At 41.7% G+C, this 26323-nt stretch overlaps 3 protein-coding genes across 10 annotated transcripts in view; 2 read left to right on the top strand and 1 right to left on the bottom strand.

Annotated features, from left to right (window-relative positions):
* TRIM67 (tripartite motif containing 67) overlaps positions 1-17141 on the top strand; it is a 54096-nt gene extending 36955 nt beyond the window's left edge. For 3 of the 5 annotated variants that reach the window (XM_075924699.1, XM_075924701.1, XM_075924698.1), the window contains exons 9-10: positions 1406-1568; positions 2236-10321. In XM_075924699.1, coding sequence (XP_075780814.1) covers positions 1406-1568; positions 2236-2301 — 229 coding nt within the window. In that variant the 3' untranslated portion in view covers positions 2302-10321. Of the gene's footprint in view, positions 1-1405; positions 1569-2235; positions 10322-17014 lie in introns of those variants that run through there. The other 2 variants (XM_075924702.1, XM_014573037.2) reach the window with 2 other exon arrangements.
* On the bottom strand, positions 12191-25602 carry FSAF1 (40S small subunit processome assembly factor 1). Of its 3 annotated transcripts, none has more exons than XM_014573036.3 (7): positions 25464-25602; positions 23372-23727; positions 19889-19945; positions 18836-18931; positions 18140-18226; positions 16717-16769; positions 12191-14772 (listed from the first exon to the last, which is right to left on the bottom strand). In XM_014573036.3, exons 1-7 carry the CDS (start codon positions 25567-25569, stop codon positions 14643-14645), a joined length of 885 nt encoding a protein of 294 aa, XP_014428522.2. In that variant the 5' UTR covers positions 25570-25602; the 3' UTR covers positions 12191-14642. The 3 variants fall into 3 exon arrangements, with proteins under 3 accessions (XP_014428522.2, XP_006122053.1, XP_075780821.1); XM_006121991.4 differs by having other exon boundaries at positions 23372-23732; positions 25464-25601; XM_075924706.1 differs by lacking the exon at positions 12191-14772 and having other exon boundaries at positions 16717-17654; positions 18039-18226.
* A 106-nt stretch (positions 25603-25708) lies between these two features.
* The window catches only part of GNPAT (glyceronephosphate O-acyltransferase), a 49366-nt gene continuing 48751 nt past the window's right edge, over positions 25709-26323 (top strand). Inside the window, exon 1 of one of the 2 annotated variants that reach the window (XM_075924703.1) lies at positions 25709-25849. In XM_075924703.1, the coding sequence (XP_075780818.1) occupies positions 25805-25849 (45 nt within the window). In that variant the 5' untranslated portion in view covers positions 25709-25804. The remainder of the gene's footprint in view (positions 25850-26323) is intronic. The other variant, XM_075924704.1, reaches the window with a different exon arrangement.

Raw genomic sequence — 26323 nt, 5'->3', positions numbered from 1 at the left:
GGGAGCCACAGACTGTATCTAAGATTTCCAGTTGAAAATTTGTAGCAGTCCACAAGTGAAAAAAGTTTTAAAGCCACTGATCCAATTTAAAATCATCATCATCATCATCATAAATCATAATCATAAAAATTCTGTGCCCCCTGGTGGACAAAATTTATAACAGCAATTATACCAATAATACCATATTCTCTGCTCCACATATTTGGCCCTAACTGAATTTTTCAGTGACATGTATGTTAGTGTTGATCACTAAACATTCTGATGAATGTTACATTAAAATTGTGTGTACCCTGTGAATTGGAGAGGGGGCTTGTTTCTCTTCTGCTGTAAATTATTATAAACACTGAATCTGCGTTCCCTTGCAGAATTTGTGACATTAAAAGCATCAGCAACTAGGGCCAATTCACACATCTAGTGGTTTTCTGGCTCAGTGCTCTTTAAGTAGAATGGTATTGGACTAGCTTAGTCCTTAAAGGAAAAGTTCATGTATTCTTGCATAGAAGAGTTGGCTGAAGCTGTCGTGATGGTAGGACACTGATGCTACAGTAGCTAGCTCCTGACGCAACTGATTATCACCACCACCACCCCAAAATTTGAAACAGCTCCTCGCCCAATAACTCTCAATCCCTTCTAGTCACCAGCTTAGGGCACTGGGAGAGCAGATCCCTCATCAATTACTGCTCCACCTTGAACCATCTCCTGCTACCCTGCCTTCTAAGGTGTTTGCTTTTTTATATATAGTTTTTGGGTCCTGGCCTGCAACTAGAGCATAGTAGATCCCAGTTGCTAGCTGTGATAATCAAATTAAAATAGAATGGATATTGTGTATTTGGTTCCAGCAAATAGGGATTTTGCTAGTGATAAGCTACTTTCTGTTTTTACAGTATATCTTGTAAAGAGTTCACTGTGCCGCCCTATCTGAGACCTTCAATGCACATTAACAGTTAGGCCATTTCCTGCAGCCTTTATTTATGTGAGCAATCTTGTGGATTTCAATGAAGTCCTTGGAATCAGATCTTTGTTATGAATATTGATGTATTTCCTCTAGCATGTGGGGTATGAAAAGAATTGGTTTCAACAGCTTTTCCATCCTCAAAATCTTTGCTCTATCATGTTAATTTAACTCCCCCTTTCTCTTTGAGCTTTTTCAGCTCTGCCAAAATGTACCCACTGGGTGGATATGACCTTATGGGATCCCATTTCTCAGGGTTGCCTGCACTTAGTGGAAAATGCAAATTACACGTGGAGAAAAGGCCGTTAGCAGATGCCCTCCAAATAATACTAATTTTCTCATGCTGCTCCACATTCCTTTTGCTTTAGAAAGGACTGGCCTGAAACAGAGAGAGTCTGGAATGTAACAACCTGCCTCCACTAAGATGGACAATATGATCACTTTGTTTCTTAGGACAGAAGGGGGTGTTTCTAAAGGTGCCACTGTGGGCGTTCTCCTGGATCTAAACAAGCACAACCTGACCTTTTACATAAATGGGCAGCAGCAAGGACCTCCAGCATTTGAAAATGTGGAAGGTGTCTTCATGCCTGCATTAAGCCTCAACCGAAATGTACAGGTAAATCTTTTTCAGTTCTAACTCCTTCTGCATGCCAACCAAAGGAGAAATCCTACTCCAACCAAAATTATTCCTTGACTGCCACAGAGAAGAGGTCAAGATGCAGCTGATAGGTGTAAATATGGATTTTTTTTTAAACTTTGCCTAGTTTTGTTTGCTGATTGCATCTGGACTAATGCAATTTAAAAAAAAAAGAAAATAATTGGATTTAACTTTTTTGTATCACATCTCAGATATAGGGAAGTGCTTTAGAAATAATAAATAGGTACGCACATAAACACGCACGCACAGAGTAAGCCCCAGCGTTGCTTTGTTACTGCTCTTCCATCCAGGAAGCAGCAATGTTCTAAGGTTAACTTTATTGTCTGGAGTAAAAGTACTGGTATATAAATACTCTTAGACCTTCTCTGTTTGGAGATAACTAACTGCTGCAAATAAGTACAATTTCAGCACCATGATAGAAAATAAAGCTAAGAAAATGTAGGTCAAAGAATGTTTAATTATAAAGAGAAGACCCAGTAAGTATTTCATTTGCACTCTTTAATTCATGACATTTGCACATATATATTCTCTTGGGCTCACAGTGTAAGCTACCTCCATCCACTCTGCCTACTCTAGGGAACTAGAGTTTATATATTAAATAAGAGGTTATTTCTTTTCTGCACAGGTGACTCTGCACACAGGACTGGAGGTGCCACAGAGTGTAAGACAGCCAAAGCTGCCCAGTAACTAACTGAGGTCCTGCTGCCTAACCCTATGCTGGATTTTGTAATCTTTCCAAATGCAATTGGTCATTATTCACTGTTGGTAACAAAGCAACATCCCTAAATTAGACTAACACTTATGCAGAACATTGCTAACTAGCAGTGTATGATCTGATCATTAATATTTATGCACATCCATTTTTAATTTTACTCTGGTAACAAGAATATTTATAGAATAGGGTTTTTTTATTCTGATGGGTGTGCATTCCTGCATTTAAGTATAAAAAGCACATACATACAGCACACTACAGACACATAGTAACAGCTACAATGAGCACATTTTCCCTTTCATGATTGGATCTGTGCTTACTATGATTATTATGAATGGCTAATTAATAGTGAGGATAATTAACAATCAGAACAATTTCTATAGGGATGTGATGGCTTCTCCATCACTTGAGTTCTTTAAATCAAGAAAGTGATCTTTTAAAAGCTATGCTATTGTTCAAACAGAAGTTATGGGCTTGAACCAGAAATTGCAAAGTGACGTTCGTTGCCTTATGATATGCAGGAGGTCAAACTATGGGTGCATCTATACAGCACCCATGCAATTTGCGCTATGCAGTTTGCATATCTTATTTCGATTCTATTTCCAAATAGCTTATTTTGAAATTTGGCACATCTACACCATGCCAAATTTCAAAATAACATGCTATTACGTGACATCCCGTAACCCTCGTGGAACAAGGGTTACAGGGATTCCGAAATAGCGCACCCTTTGTTTTGAAAAAGTATTTTGAAATAACAGGCAGCTTTTGTTAATACGCAGGGTTGCTATTTCAGGACATCTCCACTATCTTGAAATAGCTGTCCTGTGTAGATGTACCCTGTGTGATCATAATGGTCCCTTCTGGCCTTAAATGCATTACTCTATGAATTATGCTCCCACCAACTAGGCAACAAGATTAGGCCCTCAGTACTTTTATACAATGTTTGTGCTCATTGTAGCTAGCACTAGGGTACATATCTTTGGGGAGTTAAAAATGCTCAATAAACCTTAGTGCTTCTCATTTCAGTGTGACTGCAGTGGCTTTTGTTGTCACAAATGGGAGAACTCATTTCAGGTACCAGAAACAATCATCTTCTGAAAAGGGAGCAGAGGAGAGTCCAAGTGATCACAGATATTTCTTTGAAAATGGTATATAGTACACACAAAATAGACTGTGTTGGGAAGAGGAGTGATACTTTATAGCCTTTTACCTGATAGATGCTGAGCATCTGCAGCGCCCATAGATTCACTGGGAGTTGTGGATGTACAACACCGCTTGTGATCAAAGGTCTTAATTTTCTAGTCAGGTGGGATGAACGAACTGAGGCTCCAATACAGCAAAGCACTTAAGCACATGCTGCTGTAGTGCTTTGCTGAAGTGGAGCCTAAGAATCTTGTAGGTTTTGACTTTGTCCTGCACCTCAGGAATTTTGTGGTCACCTGAAACGTATGAAAATGAGAAGCCTTATGAAATGGCATCCACAAAAGTAAATGTCCAATTAGCCACTGAAGGGTTCAATCCTTGGCAATACTAGATAGCATCTTTACCAGCATGCCATCAGCAGTAAATATTTTTATTCTCAATTTCTTTGTCACTTAACAAAATAATGTGTTTGTGTATTTTCGTGAGGGAAGGGCAGTTAACTGAGCTAATTTATAGTAACAAGCCCCCAGAGATTGCACCATGACACTGCATCTAGAACTTTGTCCTCATGATCCAACCCAAATGTAGTGCTGCTGCTAGACAAACACCATAGCCTGCTGCAATCTATTTTTACCTTACTTCCTTTTTAATCACGCTTCCTGCACACACGTGCGCACACCCATACATGTGTATGCACATGCTCTTTGTAAGTATGGCACACAGACTTCAATATGTGCGGTCAGTAAACCTGAAAGCAATTTTTAAACCAAAAATCCAGCTCATTGCCTTGTGTAAAACTTTAGACACAGCTCTTCATGGATAGGCTGCTGGAAATCAGGCACATTGCTGCAGGCGCACATATGATCTCCAGCTTAAGTGCATCCCCCACTACAGGCAATGCCATGTGATGGCAGAGGATCTCGCACTTGTATACAGGAAAGGTGCCATCTTAGGCTATGTCTACACCTCAAGGTTATTTTGAAATAAGTTATTTTGAAATAATAACTCCCGAAATAACCATTTCAAAATAGCACATGCTCGCTAATGCTAACCTGCTAAATTAGCGTGAGGCAAGCTCTCTTAATGTGGACATACTATCTCGACTTAAGTGCCCCCAGAAGCACTGGGGAGTAATTATTTTGAATGACTCGGGAGTAGTTATTTCGAAATAGCAGCAGCTGAGTGTCCACACAAACCCTACTTTGAAATAGCAATTTCGAAATAGGTGTTATTCCTCGTAAATTCAGGGGTTATTTCAAAATAATGAGCTTGATGTGTGGATGCTCACTTTGTTATTTTGAAATAACGGGAATTATTTGGAAATGACTCTGTAGTGTAGACACTCCCATAATGAACAGCCATTGAGGAGGGATGAAAAATGGGGTATTTGAGCAACCCACAATGAAGGAGTAAGTCAAAAGCAATCTATAACCATCTGTGCAGGATATATAGTGCCACCCATTTGTTTTACCCAGCCTCCCTTTACAGAACAGAAATGTAGCTTCTTTTTAGATCAGAACTGAACTAGAAAGCATAACAAAAATAAACCTCTGTTAAGTGGGAAAGCAGATATGCTTTCCTCTAAGACTGTGATATGTTACTAGTGTATTTTAAGGCGTGGAAATAACTGTGGTGTACTACGTTGAGTTTGTTAAATGTTTAGCAGGGACCAGCTATTTATTGTTTTCTCTGTTGTTTTTAAATACCACCTGACCCTGTGCAGGATTTTTAATTCAGTGGGTCTGTTTTAAGCCTACCTCAGCTACAATGCTACAGGACCCTGAATTTCCTCTTGAGCGTGCTCACTGTAAAGTTGTCTTCCGTGAACATAGAAGTTGTAACAGTAGCCTTCACTTAAGTACAGCTTTACAGATCAGCACATGGGAACGCTGTGTTTTAAGTTGCATATGAATTTTTATACTGTGTAACATCCTGTGACAATTTTGATACAAGAAAGCACGCCTCTTAGTTTTCTTATTAAAAACAAGAACACTGCATAGGACATAAGGACTGAACTTCTGTCTTTACATGGAATATCCGTGAAATAAAAATTCACATGAATTTAAATCCTTCCAATCCACAACTACTGCCAGATGTTTATAGTGCATTCTGAAAGGGTTTTGGAATTGCTTTTGATATCTATGTTGTTTTTGTAAGTGCTTCTGTATCATTCCTTGTGTGTCACTCCTCGGGGTGAAGTTGAAGTAGATTTTTCTTTTTTGTTAATGAAAAATACAGAGTGATTCACATTTCAAATAGTTAATGAAATGTGTTAGGGACAGACTCCAAATTTGTGCAGAAACGCATGGACTTCTCTATTGCTATTCTCTACTCATTCTGGCACTGATAAAAGTGTGATGCAGGTTAAGCTAGTCTGCAGTCCCCTTCCAACCTAGAGAAACTGTAGAATGGCAATTAGAAATATAAATCCTGTATTAACACTGTTGATTTGATTTGGATTAAGTCTATAGAGGGTGAGTCTATTTTTGGTTGTGTATGTATTTTAAGGATTAAATTTGAAATGAGACTGAGTTGCCCGTATGAAAAAAAAATTAACGGCTTACGCTGCATGCGTTTTGGTAGCTTATCTAACAGTGGTAATAAAAACATAATTAGAACTAGATTATGAAACTAGTTTTACATAGGAATACACATGCAGAAATCCCATGGACTTTAGTAGGAATCTTGTGGGGGGTGGGGACAGGACAAAATGGGTCCCTTTAAGACCAGCACTGCATGAAGAATGAAAGCAATTCCCTCCGCTGTTCAGGCTGGAAGTAATTCACTCCACTGCAGATCACTAAAGACCTGCATGGATACAAAATGTGTATCTGCTTCTGTATCCACAAAAATGAGCTGCAGATATCCACATTCACATCCTCAGATGTGGATACCTCCAGATATAAAGTGGATAGCTGCAAGTATCCAGGGTTCTAGATACAAAATTTGTATCTGCATCTGTATCTGCAAAAATGAGCTGTGGGTATCTGCATCCACAGCTGTAGATGTGGGTACCTGTGTATATAAAGTGGATATCTGCAAATTTGCCAGGCTCTACAGATCACTAACACAAATGGCCCTTCCATCCACAAAGCCCTGCAAGCTCTGTGTTCCTCTTCTCAACAAGGGATATTAAATATTGGTTAACTGAATAGTCGATTAACCTCATGAATTCTTATCGGTTAGTCAACTATTCTATAGTCCCCGGGGGTGGGGCTGACAGCCAGTGTGCTCCAGCCCCACTCCGAAGGAGCCCCCTGCCACTTTGCGCTGCTGCCTCTGTATCAGAGGCAGCAGTGTGGGGTGTCAGGTGGGAGCTGATTTGCAAGGGGAGCCTGTTTAAAAACCAGCTCCCCTTGTGGACCGGCTGCCCATTGCCTCCTGCTGATACAGAAGTAGCAGTGCAGGGTTGAAGCAGCCCCTGTCCTGGGGGGGGGGCTGAGCTCCTGGACCCATCATGAGCTGGAAGAGAGCGGGGCTGCCTGCCTACCTGGTACCTAATGCATTTTAAATGCAGAGCCGTAACAGGGATAGGTCCTGAACCCACCATGAGCCAGAACTGAGCTGGGCTGCTGGCTAGCCTGCAAAAAAATTGACTGGGGTGGGGGGGGCTTTTGCTTATTGGTTAATCGATTACGGCATTACATCCCTATTCTCAACATTTGTGCACAAAAGGGAGCCTTTATCTGAAGCAAGTGTGGGGAAGAGCAGTCTCATCTCAAGTTCTCCTTACTCCTCGCCTTTCCACTTCCCCCAGCACTTCCTTGGTGCAGGTTTTCAGGGACATCCAGCTTTTCTTCACACAAGCTGTGGAGAATACAATTGAAAAGTAGAACAGTCTTTGGCTGAATTAATTTATATCACCACTATTCCCAACCCCTTCTTTATCAGGAAGCCCATGGGAGTATAGCTCTCACAAGATGGGCTAGGAAGGCCCAATGGGGCTGGATGGTAGAACAGAGACAAAGGGAATCCATTTGAGATGCCCTTGCTTCCTTTAGCTATGTGTAGATCTTTGGGAATCCTCAGGTTCATGGGAGATCAAGCTTCCAGCTTCTTCTGTATGTGAAACTCTGCCTCCTGGCCAACTAGACAAGCATAAAACATTCTCTCATGGAGTTTCCTCTATTCCCCTGGGACAAATTATCTCAGCTGGGGGAAGAGCAAAGCCAACAACAGAATGAAACTTATCTGTTGTAGCTTGCTTGGCAGGGAATAGACTCCACAAGACAGAGGTAAATTTATTTACAGAGCTTAAAAAAAATCTTTACCCCAAAAGCTTACATTTTGCTAAATTAAAGAATTTAGGCATTGACTCCTAAATCCACACACTTTGATTGTCTCTACCACTGTGAAAGAAAAAGACTATGGTTTGGAGAGTGACATCAGTCCCTTAAATTTCCATCACACTGCTGTTTACCCCTTATAAAGCTTTCTCTTAGTTTTTTCCCCTCTACAGATTTCCCCAGTATGTTCACTAAAGTGGATTAGAAAAGTTGTGTGGCTGTAGAGAGAGTGGAGGGGAAAGAGGAAGGGAAGTTTCATCTCAAAAGGATGTTCTTCCTTCCACTCTCCCAAGCACCTCTTTCGGTTCCAGCTCTGCAGGGTAACACACCATTCATTGTCAGAGCCCACACTGTTGTAGGCCTGTGCAGCCACTACTGGCTTCTTTTAATCATATCTGTTCAAAAGAAGTTCACACACAAGTATTGCTACAATCTGGTCAGCTGCATATGGCCCTGTCTGACAATCCCTTCTTGTTTCTGATTTTAGAAAGCACATAATATATACCTTTAAAATGTAAATGTTAGAGAAGAGAGCTGTGATTTATCCAGAATTTTTAGTGCAATTTGGCTTCTGAAATTCAGAAGACACAGGTGAAACCAGTGTCATCTCCCATTATAGCCAATAGAATTAAAGAGAGCTACAGAGAACAAAGGTACTTATACTGGACTGAAGGAAAAAAATTCCTGAGATATACGTATATCAGAGTTTACTAGGAAAAGTATTAATGTAATTTATTATATGCATAATATTCCATCATATTGTAAATAAGAACATTGTAATGTATTGCTGTCATTGGTTTTTGGCTGGCAATCTGTTGTAGTACCGTAAGATGTTGTGGGGTTTGTTTTTTGTTTCTCAAGTCTAGTTTTAAAAGATGGCAAAGAGCACCTGGTGATACTCTAGTCTCTTAGATGTTCTAGAGAAAGAAGAAATGTGACTTACAGTATTTGCTCGCTTACTTTATATGGGTAATATTGAATAAAAAAGGTTAATGGATAAGATCAAGGCTAGTCAACTACAAAATGCAAGGCACTGTGTTGGTCTGTGATTATGATCTAGGAGTGTTCACCACACTATAGCTCTGCTCTGCCTACCTGGTCCCATAAGAAAGTAAGATGCGGAAAAGTACTGGAATCCTTCATTCCAAAATATTGTTAATAAAGCAAAGCTTTTAGGCCTAATCTCAGGCTTTGCCACCTTTGCAGTGTCTTTTTTACTAGCAAAGCATTAACCTTGCTGTAGAGTAATGAAAAAAACCACATCTGGACCAACTCATATATGGAAGAGAGAATACAAACTCAGTGAGTCCTTCAGGAAGTTCAAGTAAGGTGTCAAATATTACAAAATGGTATGTTTAAATGTAAAAGACCTCACTGCTTACTGAAAATAAGATTCTCTGTCTTCTTATTTTGTTTAAAGGAAATGAGAAGTTTCTTATTTTTATTGACAGCATTTGTTTGGGATTCTTCTGATTAGTAATATGAAACAGAATGGGAACTTAAAGCACAAAGTCATTTAAAATAAATTCATACAGGCTTCTGAGGTGCAGAACCCAAATCACTGAGACTAGATGTTCCAGGACTTCTTCATCCTTGCACGAAGTAGAAAATGGATGTGCATTTTACTGAAATAGGTGTTCCAGTAGCATTTCTGGGTCAAATGAGATCATCTGATAGCTATGCTACTGCAAGTAAATCCAAATAGAATAAGATGCAAAACTAAATTCTATGCCACTTGGGAGAATCTCCAGGTTAGCATGGCCAGGGCTTGACAAATGGCTGCAAAATCTGCCCGCCAGCCCCGCACTGCGCATGTGCAAGACCTGCATTGCACATGCATGTGCCGCCGGTGAACGGGGCGACCGGCTGAAATCTCGCCACGGGTGAGTAGATTCAGTGATTTGTCAAGCCCTGAGCATGGCGGATCAGTATGTGAACATTCATGGGTCCAGACTGTACTCTCTGGATGCAGCAATCATGATGTTAACCCAATACTCCATTCTATAAGTGCTGTCAATAAAAATATCAAGTTTTTTAACTAACGAATGAAGCATTGCCAAGAGACACAGTGTGATGAAATGTTAGACTAAATGCATGAGGTAGAACTGCTGTTTTTTCTCCAGTTGTGATATGAAGCATGACAGACATTAATTTAAATGTTGGCAAAAAAAGGTACAATGGAACAAAATAACAATGTTCACACCTGGTTAAATAAAAGACAAAACTTGTTTCCTATATTTTCTTCCTAACTATTACATTTTTACTTTTATAACAACTTCCCTCATTTAACGTCAATTGGAGCTGGTGGAATATACATTATTTCTGTATTTGTACGTCACCAGATCAAGAGGAAAAAATAAACTTTTTATAATTTTGTACCTGTAGCAAAAGTTTATATTTTTTGAATTGGAAACCAAACTTTTTTTTGTCTTTTGGTCTAAGTCTGACTTTGTGTATTAATATCCTTTTTGGAAAAACCTGAAATATGAGTTTATGCTGTTTACAGATTTTAAATAAATTCTTAATACACTGCCAACAAATTCATTGATGGTGCCTGGTTTACTATTGCTGATAAATGGCTGGTATAAAGTTCAAGTTGTCCTTGCACAATGCAACCAACAGTTTGGTAAGGTTAGCAGAACAATCTGCTGATTTAATAGAGAGGAAAGCTGAGGAAATTCACCTTCACAAAATTATTCATTTCCTGGTTTAGAACATCTGTATTTTTTGTATGGTTTGCACTGAGCATTTGTGAAGGTTATTCAAACATGTTATTTAGCTCAGTCTATGGCTGTGAGACTTGTGGATGGCTCTTTACCCTTCCAAATTTCTCAAATTATTGAAATAAGTAGAGTATGATAGTAATTATAGTACTATGAAAGTAGGTGACCAGATTGCCAGAAGCTGGGATTGGATGAAAGGGGATGGGTCACGTGATGGTTACCTGTTTTGTTTACCGGCAGTCCCCGGGTTACGCGGATCCGACTTATGTACTTACGAACGGGGCTTTTCTCACCCTGGAGGACGCAGGTGGTGGGATTGCCCAGACGCGCCGCGGTCCCACCGCCCGCGTCCTCCGGGGCGAGAAAAGCTGCTCCGCATCTCCCTGGTCTGCTGGGGGGGGGGGGGGGGGAGCGCAGCTAGTGCGCCACCCCCCCTCCCCCCAGCAGACCAGGCTTTTCTCGCCCACGCCTGTGGTAGAGCAGCTGGGGTGCTGCCGGGTTGGTCCCGCAGCGCCGCTCTTCGGCGCTACTAGACCAACCCGGCAGCACCCCATCTGCTCCGTCCCAGGCGTCCTGATTCAGCCGCTGCTGGTCAGTTTCAGCAGCGGCTGAATCAGGACGCCTGGGGCAGAGCAGCTGGGGTGCTGCTGGGTTGGTCCAGTAGCGCCGAGGAACGGCGCTGCGGGACCAACCCGGCAGCACCCCAGCTGCTCTGCCCCAGGCATCCCCAAGTCAGCCGCTGCTGAAACTGACCAGCGGCTGACTACAGGAATACTATGATGCTCCCATTTGCGCAAGAGGGCCAGTGTAGACAGCTCAGGACTGTTTTGCGCAAAAAAGCCTCAATGGCAAAAATGGTGATTGGGGCTTTCTTGCGCAAAACCGCGTCTAGATTGGCATGGACACTTTTCCGCAAAAAGTGCTTTTGCGCAAAAGCATCTGTGCCAATCTAGATGCTCTTTTCCGCAAACGCTTTTAACGGAAAAACTTTTCTGTTAAAAGCATTTGCAGAAAATCATGCCAGTCTAGATGTAGCCAAACAGTAGAAGTCTAAATATTAAGATGGGTGAACTAGAGTGACTTGTATTAAAGGACGATATTGTTATAATAGGCATCACAGAAAATTGGTGGAATGAGGATAATCAATGGGACATTGTCATATCAAGGTACAAAATATATTGGTAGGACAGAACAGGTCATGCTGGTGGAGGAGCGGCATTATACATAAAAGAAAATGTAGAATCCAATGAAGTAAAAATCTTAAGTGATCCATAGATTCTCGATGGGTAGTAATTCCATGCTCTAATAAGAATATAGCAGTAGGGATATATTACCAACCACCTGACCAGGATAGTGATAGTGACCATGAAATGCTACGGGAGATTCGAGAGGCTATCAAAATAAAAAAAAAACCTCAATAATAGTGGGGGATTTCAACTATCCCCATATTGACTGGGTACATGTCATCTCAGGATGGGATGCAGAGATAAAATTTCTTGATACCTTAAATTACTACTACTTGGAGCAGCTGGAAACCACATGGGAAGAGGCTATTCTTGATTTAGTCCTAAGTGGAGCACTGGAGCTGGTCCAAGGGGTAACTATAACAGGACCGCTTGGAAATAGTGACCATAATGTAATAAAGTTTAATATCCCTGTGGTGCGAAACACCCCAACAGCCCCAACACTGTGGCATTTAATTTCAGAAAGAGGAACTACACAAAAATGAGAAGGTTTAATTAAACAGAAATTAAAAGGTACAGTGACAAAAATAAATCCCTGCAAGCTGCATGGAAACTTTCCAAAGATACCATAATCAAGGTTCAACTTAAATGTAAATGTACCCCAAATTAAAAAACCACAGTAAGAGAACCAAAAAAGTGCCACTGTAGCTTAACAACCAAGTAAAAGAAGCTGACACAGATAAAAAGGCATTATTTAAAAAGTGGAAGTTAAATCCTAGTGAGGAAAATAGAAAGGAACATAAACTGTAAAATTGAGTGTAAAAATACAATAAGAAAAGCCAAAAAGAAGTTTGAAGGTTAAAGTTTCACATAAATGTTTACTCAGTGGCATTGCTCATAAGTTTTACCATTTTTACTTAACAGCAATTAAAATGACATTTTTAACCAGAAATGCAGAATATGACGTGTGCAGTATAGCTACTGTAGAAGATACCGTTGAAATGTTATATTGACAATATGAGCTGTAGAGTTTTCAGTCATTACAAGAGGAAGAATTAGGCTTGTAAGTTCAGCCTTTTGCATTTCCTGAGTGTAATGCTTTTATTTTCTAGGGTTTTTGGATGGAGGAGGAAGGGGATTATAAAAGGAAAAAAAGTTGAATTTCTTCAGTTCATTAACAGATCCCACGAGGTTGGTGTCTGAGTTGGTGTTTGAGTTCTGCAAACATTAAGGCTACGTCTGCACTGGCACCCTTTTCTGGAAATGCTTAAAACGGAACAGTTTTCCGTTATAAGTATTTCCGGAAAAAGCGCGTCTACATTGGCAGGATGCTTTTCTGGAAAAAGTGCTTTTTCTGGAAAAGCGTCTGTGCCAATGTAGACGCGCTTTTCTGGAAAAAAGCCCCGATCGTCATTTTCGCGATTGGGGCTTTTTTGCGGAAAAGACTACTGTGCTGTCTACACTGGCCCTTTTCCGGAATAGTTTTTCTGGAAAAGGACTTTTGCCCGAATGGGAGCAGCATAGTTTTTCCAGAAAACACTGACAATTTTACAGTAGATCGTCATTGCTCTTCCGGAAAAGCAAGCGGCCAGTGTAGACAGCTGGCAAGTTATTCCGGAAAAGCGGCTGCTTTTCTGGAATAAGTGGCCGAGTGTAGACACAGCCTAAGAGCTCTAATTTGACTAAAGCTTTGTTTCTGCATAGCTTTTAAGATGGTTCCACCCCAATAAGCTTCCTAAGCTCATTAGGGTCTAAGCACCCATAAAGTTCAGGGGGATCTAGGCAACTGAAGTCAAGGACAAAAGCTTGAGGAAACTTAACTCAAAGGTAGAGCAGAGAAGAAGTGGGCTGAAGGGTGTGGATTGGCAGATTGCAAAAATGCCTTAATCCATCCCTAGAATTGTGCACATAGAAGCGTGTTTTCCGAAATGTCAGGACAATTGGCAGGGCCTTCGCTCAGTTACCAGGATATTCAGAAGTCAGCCCTCATTATGGAGTCCAATCTCCCTGCTACACTGCAGTTGCCCACCTACGGTTGTGTTTCAGTGCCAGAGCTGCTTAAAAAACAAAAATAACATTCTTTAAATGTTTGCACTTAAATGGGAAAGCTAAGGCTGTTTCCTCGCTGGCCTCATGCTCACAGCTAAACTTTTTTTGCCTTAGTTAAAAAACACCCAGACAAATAGAATTCACTTGTGTGGTGAGACAACACCAAGAAATTCTCAGCTCCTAAAAATGCGTTTCTGAAAGGTGCTACCTGCTGTCAGCTGCTGATTTCAATGGAAACACTCAAACTCTGTTGCTAACACTTCAACTACAATAACGGGATATTCAGAACATGCCTTACAAATTACTATTTATTATCTTTAAGGATATGAGTTGATCAGAAGTTAATAGAACTCCCTAACTTCAGCCGTGTTGTGACTGTACCCTTACTTTCTACAGTTTTCCCATGAATGTTCTGTGATTTTTGCTTAATTTTAATGTGACAAAATTGTATCCATAATGATAAGCCACGTTCAGGTAAGTGAGGTTTAACTGTACATTTTAGCCTTTTAAATCATATTTACATCAGAAAACAAGATAATCCACTGCTAAAAATATGTTTTATTAAACTCCTGTTTCAACAGGATTTTACAAATATAATCCGTTAAACCTCTCTCAGACTACTAAAGTACAACACCTTTGTTAGCCAGTGAAAATAATACTTCAATTAGGTTGGTTACTCATTAGGAAAAAAAACCTTATTTTTTCTTACTCTGAATTTGTGTAACAATGCACTTTATGTTCTCCTCACAGTAGAAACTAGGTAAAAAACAAATAAGCCCGCCGCTCCCCCCCGCAAATCCTCCCAAAAACACCACCAAGGTATTATGACAGGTATTAAAACACAGGGGAAAAAACCATGGGTAGGTAGACATTTTTTAATTAGGAAATTAATTTTAGCTCATTTTCATTTTCTGTCTTGATACAGTCTAATAACTTCATTTAACCACTTTTGAGGATTTAATTTTCTTTATGTCATAACCTCTAAGAATCAAGGTCCCATTTGTAAATTTTCCAACCTGTCCTGTTGGCAAAATACTAGCTGCTGATTTTTTCTTTTTGGCTTTCCTAGGTTTAAAAAACAAATTAAAAAAAATTAGGATAAAGAGAAGTCATCCAAAGCATCCAAAATATATGCAAAACTAATGCTACACTTAAGCTGAAAAGACACCCATTTCATTGCCTGTAATTACACAGTAATAGTAGTTTTAAGTTTATTAATATAGAGTCTTAGCTACAGGCCACTGAATCTAATACATTAAATAAATACAAACTGTAAACTGACACATTCCAAACAAAACTAAAATTAGAAGTTTAGCCCTTCTGTAAAGTTAGTAATAACTTTAAATCAACCCCCCCTAAAACAATATATATATAAAAAGGAAAATATTAGGAGTACATGATTTCATTTAGCTCATAAGTAGCCATTTTCACATACTTCTTCCCTACTTTATAGCCCTAGTTGACATGAATATACATTTTGAAAAGTTTTACAAATATATAGCCCAATCCTACAAACATTTATGCCCATGATTAACTTTTGATTTTTATTAACTAACCATATATAGGGTTAGTCCCTTATTTACGCCCTTTGTCCCTTCCTGCCCACAGTGTCAAAAGGCAACTAACACCTCCAGGCTGCTGCTGGCCATGGACATAAGTCAGTCACCTCCTGATCCCCTGCAATGGTTAAATTGTCCCCATATGCATCAGTGCTGGCCGGATCCCTGCTTGCTATCCACACACCAGCAGTGAGTGCGGGGTGGCATCCCCTTAGGCACTGATTCATGATGCAATCTCAGGGCTTAACCCCTTCCTGCCTATGCAGGGGATCAGGAGGTGACTGACTTATGTCCATGGCCAGCAGCAGCCTGGAGGTGTTAGTTGCCTTTTGACACTGTGGGCAGGAAGGGACAAGCTGCTTCCAGCTACACAGGAGTGCTGGGGGGAGTTGAAAGGGAGAAGAGATGAGTTCTCCAGAGACACAGGCCAAATCATCTCTCCCCTTCCTTTCCTCCCCTACAGCTGGTAGCAGCTCCTGTCCCTACAGAAAGGCTGCTGTTGGCCACATTCTAATGTGAACTCTGGCAGAAATTGGAGGAGAGGGGCCTGTGACCCGGCATACCCCGTGACATGTTGCCTCAGGAAAATGTGGTGCCAGGTAACAGGAGAGGTGGGTCTACCCTGGGGGAGTAGCCAGGGATGCAGGGTGGAGAGCACTGGGCAGAGAGAGGAGGGTCAATTGGTCGGGTTCCCCCCCACCCCCCATGAGAAAGGTGTAGGGGAGTGTGTGTCACCCCTTCCCATGTGGACAGGTATGGGATTCTGTGTTATCCCTTCTTGTGTGAACCTTAAAGACAAGAAAAAAGAATCCAAGTATACAGTATTTCTTTTAAATGGGGTCTCAGTCAGCTTGATGTTCATTTGAATGGCTGGTTGCCGTTGAACTCGCTCAAATACGAGTAATTTTGCCAGGTGTCTTGTATTCAGTTTAGGGAAATACGGTCACCCTAACCATACACGGATATTTGGATAAATAAAATCAGAAAACATAAAGGCTCTTAGAGAAATACAGAAAGAATAGTTCCAGTGAACCAATTACATGGTAATTAAAAATGCAATCGCCTTCTAAGCATGTCGTGGTTTTTTTAGTTTATCTTGCAAAACATTTCCTCAGGGAGAAAAACAATGCCATTTTGTAAGATAGGGTGGAAGGCACTAGATTTCACCCTATAAATGCCTCACCTTACTCCCAACCACTATTTGAAAATCTTTTGACAAGTCAGGGCAGAACTAAAGCAGTATAGTTGAAAATGCCTAAATTAGCAAGTTTTAAAGGTTCGAGACAAAACACAATCACAATGAAGAGTTTATGCAATGTGTATGAAAAATACGCTCCATTTTGATATGCACAGCTTTTGGCATAAGGATGCATTTTTAATTACAGGCAGTTCACCAGAAAAGCTTAAGCAAAAGCAAGTTTGCTATCAGTACTTCACTAAAATGGCTCACCTCTGTTCCTGACCCTTTTTCTTCTTTATCTTGATAGAATCAGATTTATATTCCTGACAGATTTAAAGATGAATATTTCAGTGGAAAATGAACAGATACTCTTGGCTAAACAGCAATGCGCAACATAAAGGGTCCTGCATATTGTGGGTATAGGTGGCAGAGTGTTTCGTGATAGCTTAAATCACAGGCCAAATCTTTGATGATGTGATGCTGATTTACCTCTGCAAAGGATCTGGCCAAAAGTAATTAGGCAATTGCAGTAAAAATCCACTAAAATTCTTTCTGTTTCTTTTGAAAGGTGCAAGTGATACTATCGGTTTGATTTCAACAGTTTGTTAACTTCAAGGCTGGGAAAGGAAACCAAATATATCGTCCTAAATCTACATCCTCCATAGTCATGTGAACAATTTTCACTGATGGCAACAGCCCTACAAGAGTCAAGGAAATAACTCACAAGAGTAAGTGAAATAATAAATTCTAGGCTCCCTTCCTAATAAGGTAATCTATTTCCCAGTTTCACAAATGGATAAAGCAGTTTGAAAAGACCAAAGAAAAGTGTCTGAGTGGCGTCAACAGCAGCACCCCTTATAGTCACTTAGTTACTAAGAAGTTCTCCCATACCTCTTGCAATTTACAAATATAATTCCTGTAAAACTTATTATAAACCTCAGTCAATCTCCCAACCCCGCCACAAAACCTTGGAGAAAAAGCAGTGAGGGAAGGGAGATGAGATACACGCTCCTTGTCCTACAGGATGGGCTCTCTATTCCTATTAGAATCCTCTACAAATCCCATACTAGATGCAAGATGTAATTGCTACTGTCCCCCTGAGAGGACGGGATGTTCTGTAGAAGATCATCAACATCACAGTATAATCTATTGGGCTGCAGCTGATTGAAACAATATTCTCCCATCAGAGCAGCAGCCTAAGTAGTAAGGCTGTGTCCAGACTCAGGGGTTTTTTCGGGAAAAGTAGCCTTTTTCCGAAAAAACTTCCCCTGCGTCCAGACTCAAGCCGCGTTCTTTCGAAATTAAATCGAAAGAACGCGGCTTTTCTTTCGATGGCGGTAAACCTCATTTCACGAGGAAGAACGCCTTCTTTCGAAAGTTCCTCTTTCGAAAGAAGGCGTTCTTCAATGTAAATAGGGCTTCTTCGAAAGAGAGCATCCAGACTCACTGGATGCTTTCTTTCGAAAAAGCAAGCCGCTTTTTCAAAAGTTCAACGTGCAGTCTAGACGCTCTCTTTCGAAAGAGGCTCTTTCGAAAGTATCTTTCGAAAGAGCCTCTTTCAAAAGAGTCAGAGCAGCAGCCTAAGTAGTAAGAGACTGGAACTGGTAACAAAATCTGGATCACTAACCCATTAAGCTACAGGGCTAGTTGCAATATGCCCTTTGATATTGTATAGGAAACATAGCACACAAACCATAGTATTATCTTCTTTCTTCATTGTTTTCTTTTCTTTAATTTTCTGTTGATAAATCTTGTAGTTCAAATATTCTTTTTTGGGAGGCTGCAGTGAAACAGGTGAGTAAATCTATCAAAAAGATTCAAACATTCTAAAAATCTACACCTTTCTACACAGCATTCATGAAGGCCTTCAAAGGGAAACAGAATAAATAGTGTGTCCTTTTTGAGGAGTTGACACAGGAGGATTATTAAGAAAGTCTGAAAGATTTCCACACTCTCCACAATAAAAGAACCCCCTCCTCCCAAAATCAAACAAACCATAAACGAAAGTTATTTCTTGTTATTTTCTTTCCTTTTCTGGTGGTGGTTTCTTGGATGACACAGAAATGTACATGGAAAGCTCTCTTGGGCCTTATCTTAGTTTCTCACAGTGTTTCAATTAAGTAAAGGTCAAACACATACACAAAATTCACAAACTAATTTCTAATGGTCTCAATAAAAGTCATTTTCCCTTTCAATCATGTTTTCATTCCAGTCATCCATAGACTCTTCCACAGTAGACAAGAACAGGGGTGTGAATAAACAAAACTTTTTAGAAAGAGACCAAAAAACCCCCAACATTTTGTACCATCCTTATATGCCATAAAGAAAAACAGGGAAAACCAATTTTCCTTTGCTGCTCTCCTCCAAACATAAAGGGGCAATTTTGTACCTTGGCTCCCAGCATGATGGCACGTTCTTGTTCCAATACTCGTTGTTCTTTCTTTTCATATGCAGTGATTCCAAACCTGTGTACTTCCAGACGGGCCTAAAACATTACAAAAATGTGCAACCATTTCAGAGAAGGTATGCACTACTACAAGTCACAAAGGAAATCCATTCTAGAGAACACTGAACAAATGTTTAGTCTTATTTTATAACATGTTGATTTGCCAATCAAAATTGGTACTACTGTGGAACATCTACCATTACCTGTTTATTTTTTTTCCCCACCTATCACCCAATCTCTAGGTCCACATACAAAGGGGGAATTAGTGAGGACATATTATTAACCTAAAGTTAAAAAAAATGTAACTGAAGAACAACTAGAGGGAGAGGACGCATAGGATGCTCACACCCAGTGAATCAGTGACCATTTGTTACTGGCTATAGACTCTTAAACCTGCATACTCCGGGTGTCCCTAATCCAGGAGGATCCATGGAATGAAGGATGAAGCGGCTCTGTGTGCTGCTGCTCCCCCACCTGATGGAACAGCAGTGTGCACAGCCACTGCCCAAGGCTTTTCTTCTGGGCTCCCATAGCAAAGGGGGGGGAGGGGCCTTGCATGTGCCTGGGGGCAGTGGGAAGGGCAGAGCCATGCATGCCCCCAGGAGTGGGGTGGCAGGTAAGTGCCCCACACCCTGATGCCTAGACCCTACAGCGCCCTCCCTGGCCTGGCAAAATCTTTAATCTGGCCTATCCAGGGTTGCTGCATTAAAGAGGTTCAAATGCATTAGAAAGAAGGGCACATGGAACAGCTGTGGTACATCTATCTTCTAGGATACCCTACACTATAGCTCTAACTGTCCTATGACACACCTGCACTACACAAAATATTCTGGTATTCTCTGTATGCGAAAGATAATCTTATTTAAGAACATTCTGAATTGGTTCCCACTTTCTTCCAGCCTGCCTGGGAGAGTTACAGGCAGGCATGCATGCAGACACACCCACATCCACACCCACTAAGCATTCATCGTGATTAGATAAGCCAGTGTAACTTACTTTTTCTAAGTTAAATTCTTCTCCATTCACATTTTTCTCTGGAATAGCCATCTTTATCTATAAGGAAAAGAAAATGTTTCCATTTAAATTGGACAACTAGAAGTGATGTAACATATATCCATCTTAAATGATAGAAACAAGAGAAAAATCTTAAAGCTGGAGCAGTGTCAACAATGGCAGGCCCAAAATGGAGCCCACCTTAAAAGGAGTATTTAAAAAAAAAATCTATCAATTCCCCAGAATGAGAACACTAGAAACTACATCTTTTTTGATAAGCAACTTACATACACACAGAGCTTAGATCACTTCAGAGCTCTATATCTGCTCAGCTTTGTATGATTTTGTTTCTCTCAAAAGGTAAAGTTTAGGCTTGTGAAAGGAGTTTGGGTGAAAAGGTCTGGAAAGTGAATGACTTGGTTTATTGAAAGTACTGGCCCAGCAGAAGCAATGCAAACTTTTCCACATTATCTGCCTCGGTGCCTCAGTTGTAACCAGAAAGGCTGTCTTGCCTGAGGTTCTACAATTGAAGACTTAACCATGCTTCAGAGAGGTGGCCGTGTTAGTCTGTTACAGCAAAAACAATGAAGAGTCCTGTGGCACCTTAAAGACTAGCAAATTTATTTGGGCATAAGCTTTTGTGGGCTGGATCCCACTTTGACAGATGCATAGAGTGGAAACAAGTTAGGCAGGGAACTTAATCAAAAATCCCAAAACTCTGTGATAGTGCAGTTGCTGGAGGAAGGAAATGACATGGCAGGGTATGATGCAGCATGAATTGACAAACTGAGAAGAGGGCAACAACTACCTCTACACAGGCTATTTTCAAGTAAGATTTATACTCTTTTTAGGAGCCAGTGCCATTTGCAAACGTGTGTACTGCATTCATATGAGACCCTGAAAGTTTATCTGTGCATTTCACATTGATAATAAATCTCATGGAGTTATTTCAGGGTTTGGTTTTTTTTTAATTCTTGAGTTTGGCAATCATTGAGCAGTCTCATACCAAGCCGCAGAACCTCTCTAGGCTAATGTTCAGCAACTCTTAGGCAAGCAGATGCACTGTGGCAGCATTCTTGATTGGAAAATTCAGACCATTTTACTGTTGTGTCCACTCAACTTTTACTATCTCTATGCAGAAGCATTCTTCTCCTGCCCACCTTCTCCCCAGAGGAAATCAGAACACCATATAGGTATTCAAATAAGAACTGAATCTGAACTACAACACTGAATTCAACCCCCTTTTGTATCATACCTGAATTTCATGTCACAGCTCCCCTCTTTATCAAGTTAACTCAACACATCAAACCCAAATCCCCCTAAACTTTGAAAAAATTTAGATACGCGACTTTACAAATCAACCATCTGATTGCTCTGTAACATACTATTTGCCAAAACCTCCCATAAGAGACAAACCACAAACACTAAGAGGGAGAAGAGTGTGGGAGGGAGACAACACCTTAAAGAGCTTCCTAAAAATAGAGGGATGAACAGCAGAACCCATCATAAAATGGACAATGGTTTGCAGCTCTAAATAGCTGTTAGTGACTAAGGTCCCAATCCTGCAATGAGCTCCACCTCGGCAGAACCCTGGACTTGCACAGAGCCCTGCTAGAGGCAATGAAGTGTGGGCACAGGTGTCCACCCAAGCAAAACTTATTTTTGCATCAGGACCTTAGAGATTAAACAATAAACACTAATGTTTGAAACAGACAAGCTCTCTCAGTTATAAAAACTCTGCAATTGACAGAAACTGAAGGGACCCTCTTCAAGGTGTGGGAGGTATTTTGGTTCCTTGTCTATGCTTAAGCTGCCAAGAAGTGGGCCACTTACAACCAGTTATGATGGTGATTTTGGGGATCTGAACACTCATTAAGAAATGGACTGAGACCACCAGACACATCTTAAATCTTTTAGGTATTGAGCCCAAAGCCTAAAAGCCTCCATTATCTTATCCCTAATTCCCTGAGTTGTTTCTCCAAACTTGTATATGAGCAATCACAGCATTGACTGTACAAGATTGTGATGCCAGAGAAGTGGAAGAATTCTTATGGGTGCCATTTCGATGCCAGCTCACAAGATCAGAGCAGAGCCAGCTAGTGGCTCAGTGATGACAAAATGTGTACATAGTGTCTGAGAGGCAAACTTTTGTCTGTCTCTAGGACACGAGACACATCTTTGCCGGTGCTTGTTGAAGACTATGCAAAGCTTTACTTTTGACCTGAAGCAACAAACATTTCCACTGAACAAGGCACTATACAAATAGCACGAGTGAAGCTTTTACAAGTGGGCTGGGAATACAAGCGATAGGACTCATTGTTTTATCTATCATTTGGCAGACCTGGTTTTTTTGTAGTATTGGCAGTCCTATACATTGATTATTGTTTTCATTTTTGTTGTAAACATTGTCAGGCTGTGCAAAGAGCCTGAAATGTTCCAACAGCATTATAATTTTAAATAAACCTGTTTAAACATCTCCCTTAAACTGGGATACTGGACATTAACACTACAAACACACACTTTACCACTCTGAACTGACCCATTTGAAATTCATAGTTAAACATACATTTGCAGAAATGGGGCTTTAGATGTAACCATTTTTTCCCCACATATAACTAAAACATACACTTGGTGAAGAGAGAGCGAGTGTCTGATGATTTCACAATGACAAACTACAATATAAAGTCACTGCCCAGACAGATAGACTAATTAATAATATCTTGCACTTCTATGGTGGTATTTTCAGAGCTAAGGCATTTGAATGCCCAATTTGTTTTAAAACTAGACACTGAAGTCTTGTAGGTGGGCTATGAAAATCTTAAGCATAAGGCATCTTCCATTGAAGCAACTCTTTAATAGGTTTAACTGCGGTAACTGAAATGACATATATATGAATGTCAAAGCAAATATGGATAAAAATCTTACATTTGTAAAGAATTGTGTTTATAAAGTATTAGAGGCACAAATAGCCAACCTGTGGCATTTTAAGAAGAGCCACTCTGTTGGCAATGTGCAAGAAAAAAAGGCTAGCTTACTTTATTATTATAATTTAAATAATGGACTAAACAGTCTACAAATATTGGCTTTTTTCTGTCAAAAAACATTATGTACATCTAGTTTTATGTCAATGGAGTTTGACAGGGATGGATTTTAGTCTAGTATAGTCTGTTGTTTCAAAACTTCAGAAAGTTGTGCAATGCCAAAAGGGACCACCAGATCATCTCTGAGTCCATCATCACCCTGCACCCACACACTAAGCCCAACCACTGAAACCATGGCAGGAAATTGATTAAGTGAGATGTACCTAGATTAACCAAGTGACCCAAACCTCGTGGTGCAGAGGAAGGAAACTGCCTTCCTGGCTCTACATATGGCTCCACCTTGAGCATGTGAACAAGACCCAGACAGCCAACTAAATGAAAGAGAGAATGCTCTGTACCATCTCAGAGCCCATTTCCTTTGATTTGAATGAATGACCTTCATTACCTTTGAAACATTGTCCTGAGTGAGTTCCAGTTTAGGTTTCTTTTTTTTACTCCGACCATGAAATATCACAACTTCCACCTCTGATGTCTTTCCCTGTTGCATAGTTTTGGGTGTCACAACATTAGGATTGCTGGATTCTGGGGTGAACCCTTTTGAATTAACAGAGTCATGATGCATTTCATTTTTCAGTTTTTCAAAGAAACTGGAAGCACTTTGACTTTTCCTTTTGCCTGGAACTGCTGAATCAGGACACGCAGCATTGTCTTCCATTACGGCTCTGGTGGGTTCCAACTCCAACTTGTTCTCCATGTTTTTCTTTTGGATCTTTTTCTTATTTTTAACAAATGGTTCTTCTCCTGTGCTTCAAAAGAAACAATATTGCAGCTTTCTTATCTCATGTATCCAGTAATCAGACCATAAAATATTTAATGTCTGTTTTCCCTGCAGAACCTTTCACACTCTTTTGTTTAGATAAATTCATGGAGGGTTAGGTCCATAAAAGGCTATTAGCCAGGGGGTAGGAATGGTGTCCCTGGCCTCTGTTTATCAGAGGCTGGAGATGGATGGCACGAGACAAATCGCTTGATCATTGTCCTCCGGGGCACCTGGTGCTGGCCACTGTCGGCAGACAGGCTACTGGGCTAGATGGACCTTTGGCCTGACCCAGTACGGCCATTCTTATGTTCTTATAGCCCACGGGTTCTCAATCAGGGGTATGCATTGATCTTCCAAGGGGTCACAACAATTAATCTAGATATTTGCCTAATTACATAAAAACCACTAGTGACAACAGTATTAGGGATATTAAATTGTGTTTAATCAGCTAATTGAGTAGTTGATGGAATTTCCATTGACTACAGGGCATCCCTGCTATAAGTCTCCCAGTATAAATCCATTCTGCACTGAAGTAGTTGTTGACTGTAGGAATGGATACGTTATAAGTCCTCCCATTCCTTGTTCTTATGTTGCACAACCCCCCCCCCCCCATTTGCACAAATGGAAGTCAGCCGTGGGGGGGAAAATCCCCACTTTCAGTTGTTTCGCTAAAAGTCCAAGTTTTTTGGAATGCATCTTGGACCCACAGGGAAGATGGCCTGTACTCAATTAGTCAATAAGGGGAGAAACTGCAGAGCCACAGTGGATTTAGCTCCTGGCCCCAGGAGCTAACCCTGCTGCAGCTCTGCCTTTTAAATGTATTAAGAGCTGCCAAGCACTTAATACATTTAAAAAGCAGAGGCACAGTATCTGGGACCATGTGCAGAAGGGAATCAGCTGATACCCAGCTTGCACCCGGTTCCCCAATAGCCTCTGCCTCCCCGTCCCCACGGAGATGATGCTGGGGGGAAAACGGCTTTTAAGCCAGCTCCTCCCAGCACTGGCTCCTGCTCCCTGCCCGCATATGCATATCAGGTACAGTAGTTGCTTACATCCCTAATCAGTACTAAAATTTGATTTGTTTATATTGTTGTAGATACTAGACACTGAAATGTAAGTACAACATTTAAATTCCAGATGATTTACTTTATAATTATCTGGTAAAAATGAGAAAGGAAGCAATATTTCAGTAATGGCGTGCTGTGACCCTTTTGTTTTTGTGTGTCTCATTTCATGAATTTAAGCAAGGTGAAACTAGCGACAAATCAGACCCCTGAAAGGAGAATAGTAGTCTGGAAGATTGAGAGCCACTGGCATAGCCATTGAACACAGAGGTTTACTTGCACAAGTGACCATAAGGTGTGTATATACCACAGTTGACTGTGGGTGGCACACCTAAAAAGACAGTAAAAGACGGCTAGCCTAGTAAAAGCTAATTGCTAAGTAAATAAAAGGGAGAGTGGGGGGGACAGTAACAGAGCCATTTGAAGGAATCCATGAAATGTACAACCAGAGGAGAGACTGGGCTCCTGATCTGGTACGGACGGGGACGAATCGACTGCTACCTGGACACTGCTCTGGAGAAGTCTACGGAGATTGGGGGTCTCTCGGGTGGGAGGGTTTACAGACCAACTTTCTGGGATCACTGAAACTGCAGGAGCTGCACTGCCGCTCCCACCAGGGCCCCAGTCTGCACGCGGCTCGCGCTCTCACCCACCGAGATCATACAGGGAGCTGAGCACCGCGTCCAGCTGGCAGCAGCGCGCGACTTTCTCCTCCTCCTCCTGCTGCTGCTGCTCGCGCCCACCCGGGCTCCGCGGCATCCCCAGGGCCACGTTCTCCCCCGACCCACCCGCAGCACGAACGAACGCTCGCCCGGCTTTGGCCACATGCGGCCGCCGTCGCCGCCAATATGGCGGCGCGCACGGCTCGCTTCTCCCTTCCCCCCCTCAGAACCGCCCGCCAGGCAGAGCGAGGCGGGCGGGGGAATGGGCGCTCTAGGTGGAGACGGAGGCCGATAAGGCGGGGCGGGCTCAGCCCGGCGGCAGCGCGGGGAGGATGGCGGCGGCGGGGCGCTCCCGGCTCGGGCCCCCTATGTACTCGGTAGGTGCCGGGGGCACGGGCCGCCCCCTCAGCCCGGCTCCGGAGCGTCGCCGGGCGGATGTCGGGTTATTCCCCCCCCCCCCCCGGGAACACAAGGGGGCGCCGTAGGGCGGGGCGGGGCCAGACGAGCTGCGCCGGAGACCGCAGGCGAGGGGGCCCGTTCGCTGCTGTTCACTCTGAACCCTAACGACGGAGCGCAACGGCCGTTTGGCTGCTGACGGCCTGTTAGCCCCGCGCGCTTTGCCACCCGCCAGCCTGCAGTGCGCAGCCGGTGCCCCATGGAGAGCTGGTCACAGCCACCGCGCACACTTCGTGTTAGCCCGCTTTCTGACCTGGAGGGGGCAGGATTTTGGTCTCCAGTAGGGAAAGGGGCGAGGAGTTTTTTGAGGCAGGACATTAGTCCCCCTCTCTGCCCCCCCCCCCCCAAAAAAAAAAAAGCCCCGGGATCTTGCTGTGAAGCGTGAGACTTCTACT

The sequence above is a fragment of the Pelodiscus sinensis genome, chromosome 3, assembly GCF_049634645.1.
Source record: "Pelodiscus sinensis isolate JC-2024 chromosome 3, ASM4963464v1, whole genome shotgun sequence".
NCBI lineage: Eukaryota > Metazoa > Chordata > Testudines > Trionychidae > Pelodiscus > Pelodiscus sinensis.
This window is presented reverse-complemented; position numbering and strand designations above follow the sequence as displayed.